The 12,781-nt window shown below is 38.0% G+C and overlaps 1 protein-coding gene across 5 annotated transcripts in view; it reads right to left on the reverse strand.

Annotated features, from left to right (window-relative positions):
• Positions 1–12,781, reverse strand: part of slc6a2 (solute carrier family 6 member 2) — a 45,840-nt gene that overhangs the window by 30,446 nt on the left and 2,613 nt on the right. For 2 of the 5 annotated variants that reach the window (XM_020592472.1, XM_020592474.1), the window contains exons 2-4: positions 6,088–6,499; positions 4,439–4,570; positions 2,906–3,137 (exon numbers count right to left, since the gene is read on the reverse strand). In XM_020592472.1, coding sequence (XP_020448128.1) covers positions 2,906–3,137; positions 4,439–4,570; positions 6,088–6,385 — 662 coding nt within the window. In that variant the 5' untranslated portion in view covers positions 6,386–6,499. Of the gene's footprint in view, positions 1–2,905; positions 3,138–4,438; positions 4,571–6,087; positions 6,571–6,980; positions 7,128–8,179; positions 8,812–12,781 lie in introns of those variants that run through there. The other 3 variants (XM_020592475.1, XM_020592473.1, XM_020592471.1) reach the window with 3 other exon arrangements.

Consider the following 12,781-nt stretch of genomic DNA (forward strand, 5'->3'; position numbering starts at 1 on the left):
GCTTCTACTAAATACTGAGCAAAGGGTCTGAATACTTATGACCATGTGATATTTCAGTTTTTCTTTTTTAATAAATCTGCAAAAATGTCAAAAATTCTGTGTTTTTCTGTCAATATGGGGTGCTGTGTGTACATTAATGAGGAAAAAATTAACTTAAATGATTTTAGCATATGGCTGCAATATAACAAAGAGTGAAAAATTTAAGGGGGTCTGAATACTTTCCGTACCCACTGTATCTTAAGAACTCCATGAAAACCTCTTTCCAGTGGCTGCATCATTTGCCTTTAACTAATGCAACAACTTTATTGTGTAAAGCTAATAGTCATGATGATGTGATTTGGGAGGTTAGGGGAGGTTTCTTTGACCTCTTGAGGCTGCAAAAGTGATCAAATTAATGAAAGAGAAATGCCCAGAGAACACTTCCAGCCAGTGTCTTTTATACAGTATTAATGTTCAATTCTCACGTGTCAAAAAGTCACACCAGTTTAGTCTTCTAAACCAAAATGATTTTCACAGCATTAATTTTTTTTCATATGTAGCAGCATGATGTAGACTCTAAGATGTCAGCCTACTAGATAACTTCTGGGGAATAAAATGGAGGGTGTGTAAGGTTATGATTAAAGCTCATGAAAGCCTTTGTAGAAGTTGCAGTACAATACCAAGTGAAATGTTTTGATCAAGTTAATAGAGTGATAATCCATATTGATAATAGGACTTGACTGAAGATAGCTGTTTATGAAGTGATAATCTCTGAGTGACTCCTGGTTTGGTGCTCTACGTAATAGATCAGTTGTATCACTTGATTAATGGGGCCTTTGTTGTTGTTGTTAACAAATTAATTGTAACAGGTGATAATGTCAATGTTGTTATCACAGCTTATTGCACCTAATCCATCAAAATAATTCAAAAACAATTATTGTATATATTTTGTGCTACTGTTGAATTTTGTAGGAACCTACACGTGTGATACTTATGAGACAGGAGGCTCACAAAGGCTTGTGCATGTAAAAGTGTTTAAGAGGTGAAACAAGATAACTCTTGACTCAGCTGACCTCACTCCCTCATGCTGAGCCTTGGCATTGCTCCTGTGTTCATAGCTTACCGTAAGCAGCAGGATTTATTATCCACTTTATCCGCTATGGAGCCTAACCTTATGCAAGACTTGTCTTGAAGTACCCTATTGCTGTCAGCCTGTCTGTGCACATTTGCTGTTTTTTGTATTTTTTCTATGAATATAGTGTAATAGTCCACCTGGAATGTATTGTCTGTGTTCTGATTTTATTGAGTAATATTGCATCACCTTTTTTTCAAAGTCTGTATAATTCATTAACTGGAGCTGTCATGAGAATACTGATCTTCTCATGTTAAGTAAAAGCAGATGCTTATATTAAGTGTGAAGCCGAGCTATATCCAGGGATACTGAATAAATAAACATAGCATACAAGACAGTGCAGCCAAGCAGAATGGGAGTGGAACTTCAACAAGCTCGATTACTGGCTGGGATGCAGGCTCAGTGTATTCTGCGCGCTTAGCATGCGTCCTTTGTATTGTCCAAATCATTTCATAGACTTCCTCTGGGCTGAGCAGCCAGTCTTCACAGAAGCTGGGGAAGAACTGGCTGTCTTTGATGTACAAACAGATGGAGTTTTTTTCATTCACTTCAAAGGGTGCAGTTGAGGTTTTATGTATACACATTTTACAGTGAAAACATTTATGGCTGGATGATTTTGCAGTTTTCTATTCATGTTTCAGTAGCTGGTCACCCTCTTCATAGTAATAATGAGTGCATAAGGATGTACAGTACAAACAACGGCAAAACAAGAAAGCATCAATTCTATGTGATGCTGTTGGTGGGAGGATTGTATTGAATATTAACTCTGCCAAATTGTATCACTTATAACTCTTCAAGTGAAACACACATCCACAAACAGACAATGAACAAAACATCCAAAGACAGTCTTATGAAGACAGTGGCTGCAGCACATTGATCTTTCTGCTATGATCAAAATACTGTGACGACAATATTTAACCAGCAGTAGTAGTAGCTATGATTATGATTGTGAAATTTACTGGATGTCTTGGCTTCTTATCTGTAAATGATCTTAGAGCTGACTAAGCTATCAGGTCTCAATAACAGCAGCTGCAGGCAAAGGTGGAAAGTAACTAAGTACATTTACTCAAGTTCTGTATTTAAGTACAGTTTTGAGGTATCTGTACTTTACTTAAGTATTTTTACTACTAATTTTCTACTTCTTCATACTTTGTCTTCATGACATTTTATAGGCAAATATTGTGCTTCTTACTCCACTACATTTATTTGATAGCTTTAGTTACTAGTTACTTTTCAGATTCTAATTACCAAAACAATTATAAGCATGTAAGGTATAAACTCTAACTTTATTAGCTGCAACAGTGAATGTAATATACACAATAATGCATCAGAATTTATAACTAAGATGTGAAACATGCTGATCTGCATAATGTGTACTTTTAATTTTGGTACTTTAAGTATATTTTAATGCTAATACTTTTGAACTTTTACTTAAGTACATTTTGCATGGAGGAATTTTACTTGTAACAGAGTATTTGTACACTGTGATATTGTTACTTTTACTTGAGTAAAAAAAGAGTACTTTTTTCTTCAATTGGCTGCAGGTAAGCAAACAGAATTTACACAGTAGCGTGACTATTAGTTACTCCTTGTTCTGTTGATATCGATTTGGCGAATTCTATTGTAAAGTAGTTTTGTTGGGTCTGATGCTAGAACATTTGTGATGTACAGAATACAGTTTTGTGTTAAAGCATTGAAGACGTTCTGCTACCACAGAGCAGTTATGCTCAATCATGCAACAACCTACACAGGTCACATCTGATAAATGAATCACTGATTTTCAGAATCACTTACTCATAGTACTCTGCTGCGGGGGTGATTTTGTTCTTGATATAAGATCCATTGCTGGTTCTGTTGATAAGCAGTTCAGGATCAGTGCAGTTCTGGCTGTTCCAGCTGTGGTCACATTTGAGCCATGGTAGCTCGCTGGTCATGGAGGAGAACAGGTAGTAGAGGGACCAGGCAATGATGACATTGTAGTAGAAGCCAACATATAGGGCTATGAGGATCACAGTGTAGCCCACACCTGAGGAGCACAGAGTTGTTCATGAGGAAGAACAAAATGATGTATATAACTACATACTCCATCTCTGTATATAGTTAACAGCAGATACACCTATGTGTAAAAAAACAAGTGTCATTACTTAAGACATGGAAGTGAAACCAACAAATCACAGATACGAACTGTATCTCATTCTATAATATTAACCACACCAGCAATTATCAGAAGCCGCATCTCGTAAGAAGATGAAAAGTCCCCTTTGATTCAATAAACCATTAATATTTTGCCTAAGTTCAGAGGCCTTCTGCACATCATGACACACCATTGCTTTCTAACCATGAGGTCATAAGGTCCACATATCACTCCCTCAGCCAGGGTGGTGGAGGGCACATGCAGATAAACACCAAGCACCCTCTCAAAATGCACACACTTCCACTGGGTGTTAATGAATATGTTGTATCATTTTGCACTTGTTTCTTAATTAATTTGGGGATGAGTTGTTTTGCCTCTACTGGAATGTAATGTCATCAAATGATAACAGAGAAGTCCATAAACCCATCACCCACTCATTCTAAGCAGGAAATAACAAACCCTCCTTAGCACCGAAGCCAACAAAAGCAGTGTTTTGCTGATTCAATAGTGTGGATGAGGGTGCTTACCTAACAACATAGAAAAGTCACTTGAAAATAAAGTATGTCATACTAATAAGAAGAATTATATGTTAATAAATAATAATAAAGTTAAGAAGTCAGGTCTTATGTGCAGTAACACTACATGTTGTTAGATCTCTTTTTTCTTGCTGCCAACTGACAGAAAGAAATCAAAGCTTGTTGGTGTAACCATGTAACAGCTTTTGGCAGGTTTGCTTCATAGTAAAGTTCGTATCGCAGGGAAAAGTCGAATGAATGTTTTATAATATCCAGTTTAAAGTTTGTGCACCAAAATTTTACATCAGTCACACCAGTAATAAACTATATAATAGATCCTGTTTAATTGACCCCAACCATGTGGATGCTACTGGTTTTGTTTCACTCATCTGGAATTATCCTTTGCAAATACAAGTGTGAAGGGACAGAACAAATATAAAATGGTGAAACAGGAACAAAATGGTGATGTGACAGAAAGAGTTACAAGTGACACTTATGAACCTTTGAATGGGAAAGGACAAGAACAAAGGGATGAAATGAAAGAGCAAGACAGTGAAGAGAAGCAAAAACAGACATGACTGAGCAGCAAGTAGCACAGTTTAAAAGGTTAAAAAAGCAGAATAAATAGACATGCAGTTGTGCAAATGTGTGTAGTTGTGCATATTTGTGTGCATTCACCTTTAAAGATAGGGCATATTTTCCAAACTGTAGCTGCCCCTTCCCTGTTGTACTGGCCCAGGGCAAGTTCCATATAGAACAATGGCATCCCCGCAATGAACAAGAAAAAAACATAAGGGATCAAAAACGCACCTGGAAAGAAAAGCAGTTGTTACATTTTAAGTATTTTTCAGCTATTTCCCTTCTGGCATGACTTGCATTTTACTTACAGCAAAGGAAAAAGATGCTACAGGACAGGTGTGCAATATGAAAATAGGGTGCTAGTCAAAACAAAGTACAAAAAAAGAAGGTGAAACAAGTGGTGTTGGGGAACTTGACATTCTTGAAAAAACAACCATGAAGCTGGAAGCCCCACAGCTATTTTCACGCTGTCTCAGTAGTACATCTACCAACAAGAAAACAGCCCCTCTAAATGTAATTGTTCTTGACATTGTCCATCACAAATGACACGTTATCTACAGTAATGAATACATTTTGCTGAGGGCCAGTATGATTAACAGGCCACTGGTTGATTTGACCCTTTGAGGCACTAAGCAACAGCATGCTGATTTTGGCCATGTGAATGGACACACAGGCAAACAGAGGACAGAGTACTCCTTCTAGTGAGCACTCTGTTGTCATGAGTGTTGAAGGTAAAACAGCAGGGTTTAAAACAACCCTTTGTTGATTCAACCCCGTGCACTGTAGTTTTTATTTTTATTTTGTTTCTTAATCTGTTACTATAGGGCAGTTTCAATAGTTCTGAAAGAAGTGCAAGTTGGCAATCTGTTACTCTTGTATTCAAACATAACAAATAAGCTAGAGAGTGAGTCCAGGCAAATAGACCTCACAGTATATTTTAGATCAAATATTTCAAATATAAAACAGTGGCTTTATGCACTACACAGGTTTAGGAATGGAGACATTATTTTATATCATCTAACCTAAAATGCTTTCTCACTAACTATTAAGGAATTGAAAGTGGAACAATGTTAAATCAATTATAAAATAATGTAATTGGCTTACTAAGCCAATTTTTGTGCCCTCTTCCTATTACCATTTAAAAGGAAGAGTCTTCAAGAAAAAACAGAGGTTATAAACAGGAATTTCCATTGTTTGTTTACAGATAAATCTTACAAGACTTTTAAATTGTGCCTTCAACAACTTCTAACAAAATAATTGTGAATTTGCAAGATGATGCTGAGACTTTTTTGTGACCTGGTTGGCATTTAACATAATACAGTACATAGCTGTGCCTGTACATGTTTTACACTCTTTTTCCATGTGCCTGCCTTGAAAGGAAGTATTTCCCTCACCATAAAAGATAAATGCACTCCCCATTAATACACCTGGGACTATTAAAACGTCAGTTAAACTAGATTAATGGAACAAATGAGATCAATCTAAATCTAATTGAAATACTTTGTTAGACTTTTTTTTTTTAAACATTTGAATGTATAAAGTGAAGCGAGCTGGCTCCTGACCCCAAAATAAAAGAAGATACAGAAATAATAGTAACAACAACAACAACAATAATAATAATAATTTCATTTGGAGACTGACTATAACTTGTGCGATTCCATGAATTGCACGTGTTTTTATTCTTACGTTACTACAAGGATTTAGTATTTGGTCATGAGAAGTTTTGTGACTTCATATAACTGACTTACCTCCCCCATTTTTGTAGCACAAGTAAGGAAATCTCCAAACATTGGCCAGGTCCACCGCGAAGCCAATGACCGACAGAAGAAAGTCTATTTTCTTGCCCCAAGTTTCTCGGTCGTCCTCAAGGGAGGATCTGCGAATACGTCCTCGGTGACCAGAGGTGGGAATGATGGTGGAATTTATGAACTGGACGCCGTTCTGGTCCTTCACCAGTGTCAGTTCTACTTCCTTTTTCTCCACATTGCACTGTTTCATTGGGGCCACCGACGAGAGCTTGTGTTCTGGCATAACCTGGATATTCATCTTGTCTTCGGTGTGTACGAAGCCTTCGCTGGTCCGGTGCTCTCACGGCCCCGTGCGGGTTCTGGTGGAGATGATGGTCTGATCCGGTGCGCTTGGGTAAGGACCTCACTCTCGCTGACAAAAAAAACAACGGATAAGCAAGTGTTGTCCACCGAAACAGGAGCACACACCTAAGGGTGCATGGGCTGGAGAACAGGGGAGAGAAACAGAGAGTTTGGCGAGGTTTGGTATTTGCGCGTAAAGTTTCAATACAGTTAGCAAAGCGCGAACACCGGATACAACTGCTAAGGGAAATAGGGGGCATTAACCGTCCTATAGCAGATAGACCTAATGTCTGTGTGCCAATACCAGTGCAGCAGTAAGTTAAGCAGTGTATCTATAGTCTGATGCACAGTAATAGCAGGTGTCAAGTGAAGACACTTCAGAGCTAATCCCACTCTACCTCACCACGCGCACTGAGCGCATCGTGCACTAAACAATCAACTCACTCAAAACATTATTCATAAGGATAACAAGAAAGCTAAATGGTTATTTAACTATGCCACCGATATTAAAGTAATTCAAAGCCTTGCAACTAAAAGGCTTCTCTCCATACTTGTTAAAGCCAGGGGCACCTCTCCATGACCTGATGCTACTGGTGTCCAGATGAGTCTGAGGGAAGACTGCCCATTCTGTTGGAACTATAAGACTCGCCTTCTCCAGCAGAGATGATATAAAATGCCAGCTTTCAAATTGGTTTCCTCTCTCTCTTCCACGTGATATTTTGTAATTGAAGGATTTCTCTCCAGTTTGATGTCCACTTGCTGTGATCAGTTTTTGTCTGAGTTCCCATGAACTTGTGCATATGATTCTGACTTAACCCTTGTGTTCTGTTAAGGATCTTAACAGTGCAACAATCGGCTAGGGGTTTTAACACTAACCTATGGGGGTTACATGACCTTGTGCCATTTCTGTAACTCAAATATGTTGTTTAAATGTAAATGTAAACTTTATAAGCTTTGTGTCAAGAGCAGGTTAAAAGACAGACCATGTCTTTGCATCTCAGCTTCACACTTGTACTTGAATGTCACATACAACAAAACTTTTTTTTAAATCTTTTAATTTGGACTTTATCTGTTTCTTCTCTGCCCTAACCAGATTGAATTACAGTTTTCTAAGAAGCTGTAAAAGCATTGTGTTCCATTTGTAATTCAATTCTACAGCAGCTTTTGCTGGGGGCAATGATTTCTATTAGATATGGTTGATCAGTTCATCCCATTAAAGTCAATGACTGTCCTCTTTGCTCTGCAGTGCTTGATTTTAAAAACCTAATAGGGCTGGTTTGGGGCATTTTGTTTGTGAAGATTGAATAACTGTGATGATCATAAAGCAAAGGACCAGGTAACAAGGAGGATAATGTGTTATTAGCATTGTGTTTGTTCCTGAATTAGTTCTGTTCTTTGGAACTTTGTTTTATATTGTCAAGTACATTTGAATATCCCATTTCATGTCACTTCCATAGCCAAAAAGACTGTTTTGTGTTGTGTGATGTCATAATAGTATATGATGGGATAAATATGCTGTATACTTGAGTGGTACATTCAGTAACTGAGTTTTTTCAAATAAGTAATGTTCAGTAGCATATGCAGTTTGATGAATACTGTATGTTACAAGTGTTTTGCTGTCCAGGCATATATAGCAAATTATAAAGTGAGAATGAACAATAACATGTAGGAATTTCACACATGACTATGGCCAGCGTGCTGTACCCATGGAGGTATATCACTCTGCTCTAGGCAAAAAAACATCCTTCACCTTTTTCTTCAGTCATCTTGGAACCATCTCCTGGCTGTGAACGATGCTAAAGTCCTTAGTTCTTGCTTTTTCTTAAGGTTCAGGCTCTCCCATGTCAACATCAGAATGAAAAGCTAATGAAATGACAAAGACTTTTCTCAGTCATACTGCGACCCTCTAGATTTAGCCTTATTTATATTAAGCATTATTTTGGCATCACAGCAAAAATCTGGACTTTTGTTCTTTTCTGTCCTTCTCTATGTATCTGTAAATGTGCTCAAACATGCACGGCTACTTATTTACATTAGAGTAATAAAGCATTACAGTTGGGTCTTTCAGATGACCTCACAGAGACAGTCACAACTTAACTTCAAAGTACAAATTTGCAGCAAGAAGTCTGCCATATATTAAAAGTTATAACTTAACTGAGGCTGTCGAAATTGTGCTGTATGTGTGTGCCAGGATCTTAAAATTGTGAAAATGTTTGTTGACAGGTGATTAAAAGAATGACATTCTGACATCAAGGACCTTTGTACTCACAAATGGAAAAAAAATCCTGTTTTGTCATTCATTAGTCTTTCGTACCAGGTCATTACCACATGGTAATCGGGTCTTTGCAATGAGTGGGGTTTGTTTTGTTCTGCACCCCATTGAAACTCTGGTTTAAACCTCATGAAAGACAGTGTGATCAAGTTTTTCTTCTTGGCTTTACTAGCATCTCTTTTTCTCTCAGCTTTACTAGTATCTGCAGTCTTAAGGAGTTCAGGAATGTTAAGTCTTATTCTCCACATGCTGTATACATTCTGCCAGAATTACAAAAAAAGCAATGTGAGTCAAATGTCCGGTTACAGGAAGAAACTGTCCTTTGCAGTGCATATCGCTGAAATGTGGTACAGGCCAGTTAAAAAACCTGAAAGAAAAAAGAAAAGAAAAACTCACCAGCACCTCTTGAACTTCTACTCTCCTGAACAAAGAGAAAGAGATTCCATTGTCCTCAACAAGCTTAAATTAATAAAAAAAAAAAAGGTTTGTTGGCAATCTCCTTCATCTATATCAGAGATTTATCTTTCAGCTGGTCAAACCCAAGTAACTGGTGAATAAAGAACACAATAGGGGGTGCACATAAATTGAGTCTGATTGGTGGATAGTAAGTGAGGGACACAGAGAGGACTGACAGCATGACTTCTGTTTTAACTATGAGAATGCTTAGGAAGCAAGATAAAACTGTGAGTGATTGATAATTCTCACAGTGAGAATCACATTAAAGCTTAGATTTACACTGAAGTATCATAAAAGACAAATTTATGATTTCCATACTTACACTTAAAAAAATTTCTTACGCTGTTACATGAGACACACTGTTGCACAGTCATAAACACTCTAACATATACGCCCCTTCTCTAGGTTTCCTAGATATCAAAGGAGAAACATTAGTTAAAGTTACTGGATATGTTTTTTTTCTCTTGTCTTAAAGTTTAACAAGATCAGTCTGAGCTTGTTTGAAACCTACAAATGCTTCCACACTTTTTTTCTTTTACGAGACTTTTTTGACAAATAAAAGACAAATGGTTTTCTATGGTCTTCCAGCTCATTCCAAGCCATCCCAAAATATTACATAGGAAAAGTTGCCTGTCATCCAAAAACCATCTGGAAAAGAATGAGACAGAGTGAAACAACCAAAACACTGAGCAAGAAAACAAACTGGGTAGCAGACACCACCGCTGGACCACGGACCACTGTTTCATACATTTCCACACACCTTGCCCCCACCAGGACCTTAAGTGTTCCTATAAACCATCACATGGGAAATGAGGAACAGCCACTTTCCTGAGAGAATAATAGGAGAGAAAAAATGAACAAGGTGTCGACTGGTACGATAAGGAAACATAACAATGATGTCTGGAGGAACTCCCTGAAGAGCTGAAGGAGACAGCTTGCCAGACTTAAGCTTGAAGGAGTCAAAGGTGTTGCAAGATATGCATGTTGTGCGTGTTTGTGAGTGTGTGACTCAAAACAAAAATGTATAAAAATCCACACCATGAAAACACCCATCAGAGTCTATAAAAAAATAATAAAAACTGCACTGAGTGGCCTGAGCAGACAGAGCAGTGAGTCCATCTTTCATCTTCTCCCATCCTCCCATGCAAAGGCATGTCCTGCTGCCAAGCATTGTTCAACTTCTGAGCATTGTATTGTAAATTATACTGGACATCCTAAAGTTTGTCAGAATACCCACTACGTCATACTTAATTAGAGGGAAATGCATATATAGATATATAGGATGTAACAGAAATCTTCAATATTTCCACTGGATAATTTATCCTACCATTGTGTCTCTGAATAGTTTACTGAATGTCACCATCAAAGTTGATACATTACTATCACACACACTGTCTCAACTATCTGTGGGATAAAAGAGAGAATACCTTTTACTAAGGGTGTGAGAAGATCCTGTGCCAGGAGATCTCACAATATTAAAAAGTGACAATATTCCTCATCAAGGTAAAACCTATCTCACATCATCAGTACATAACAGGACCAGAGCAGAAGCCATTATAACGGAGTGTGACCATATGTTCACATTAGTTAGGACAAATCACAACTCCCTGTTGTGTTTTAACACACGGGGCTGCATTGGTTGGGGAGTGAGGGCAGCCATGCTGCTAACATAGCCTACTCTACCATAGCACCAATTCTACCAACAGTGTGTCTGCAATGATAGATAAAAAAACTCTGTTAGCATCCATTGCTAATGAAAATTCATGGTGTCATTATGATCCTTTAACTGTGGGCCAAAATTGGCAGTAAATAGCCGTGAATGCTCATGCTAACAAGGTAAACAAAAGAGTATTCTTTCTGTGGGTGTCTAGGTCCCAATCATCCCTTGTATGTGATTGGTCAATGTAACACCTTTGCCAAGACGATATCAATTATTTAAATTTTAATTGTATAGCGCCAAATCACAACAAGTGTTGTCTCAGGACACTTTACAAAGTAAGGTCTAAACCTTGCTATTATTATTATTATTAGAGAGGAAAACCCAACAAATCCCCCTTGAGCAAGCACTTGGTGACAGCAGGGAGGAAAAACTCCCCTTAATAGAAGAAACCTCTGACAGACCCTGGATCTTGGTGGGCAGCCTTCTGCCTCAACCAGTTGAGGTGAGTGGATAGAGGAGAGAGAAAAGAAAAGAGAAGAAACAAAATACAACAAACACAACAACAATCAAACATTTGGCAGGTTGATGTAGCCAGTGACTGCTCAACAATATCGTAGAGCTCCAGAGGCAGGGCTACCTGCAGAAAGGTACAGGAAGAGAGATCCAGCCCTAACTATAAGCTTTATCAAAAAGGAAAGTCTTAAGTCTAACTGGAGGCTTTTTAGAGAATTATTGGGACATCCTGATAGTAAAGAGTTATAGTAGTCCAGCCTGGAAATAACAAATGCATGGACCAGTTTTTCAGCATCACTTTGAGAGAGGATGTTCCTGATTTTTGCAATATTGTGCAGGTGAAAGAAGGCAGTTCTAGAGACTTGGTTTATGTGTGATTTAAAGGACATATCCTGGTCACAAATGACCCCAAGCTTCCTCACAGTAGTACTGGAGGCCAGGGCTATGTCATCTATACATGTTTGAGGCTTGATCAACTGATATGATTCATCTGGGTTCATGTATAAATATAACTGCGTATCATCTGCATAGCAATGGCAATGTATGCCATGTTTCCTGATAATATTGCCTAAAGGTAGTATGTATAAAGTGAAGAGAATTGGACAGAGCCCTGCAAAACATCATGACTAAGTTCAGTGTGTGTGGAAGATTCATTATTAACATGAACAAATTGGGATCTTTCTGATAAGTAAGATTTGAACCAACTTAGTGCAGTTCCCATGAATTCCAGTAGCATGTTCAAGTCTCTGCAGTAAGATGCTGTGATCAGTGGTGTCAAAAGCAGCACTGAGATCTAAGAGGACAAGTATGGAGACAAGTCCTTTGTCTGAGGCTAGGAGGAGATCATTGGTAGCTTTCACCAGTGCAGTTTCTGTACTATGATGGACTTTAAATCCTGACTAAAAATCCTCAAGCAAATCATTCTTAACTGCTTAGCAACAGCTTTTTCAAGGATTTTAGAAATAAACAGGAGACTGGATTTTGGTCTATTATTAGCTAGAATACCTGGGTCATGAGTAGGCTTTTTGAGTAGAGGTTTAATTACAACAACCTTAAAAGCCTGTGGAATAACGAGAGGTTGATCAGATCTAATATGGACATGTTGATTATGGGTAAAATGTCTTTGAACTGCCTGGTCAGGATGGGGTCTAAGAGACATGTTGATCATTTAGATGAAGCAGTTGCTGAGGTCAACTCAGAGAGATCTATGGGACAGAAGTAGTCAAAGTATAAATGAGGTAGATGATTAGAGTAGAGTAGAGTAGGTACTTTATTGATCCCACAGTGGGGAAATTTCTGTGTTAGATGTGATTAGATTATTCTAAAACCGCTGTACTTGATGGCACATCTGTGAGAGTTGTGGGAATGATTTGATAAATTTTTTCTCTAATATTTGTCATTTTATTTGTAAAGAAACTCTTGATGTCATTGCTGCTGAGATCTAAGGGAAT

Source organism: Monopterus albus, unplaced genomic scaffold (genome assembly GCF_001952655.1).
Source record: "Monopterus albus unplaced genomic scaffold, M_albus_1.0 scaffold17.1, whole genome shotgun sequence".
NCBI classification, from domain to species: domain Eukaryota; kingdom Metazoa; phylum Chordata; class Actinopteri; order Synbranchiformes; family Synbranchidae; genus Monopterus; species Monopterus albus.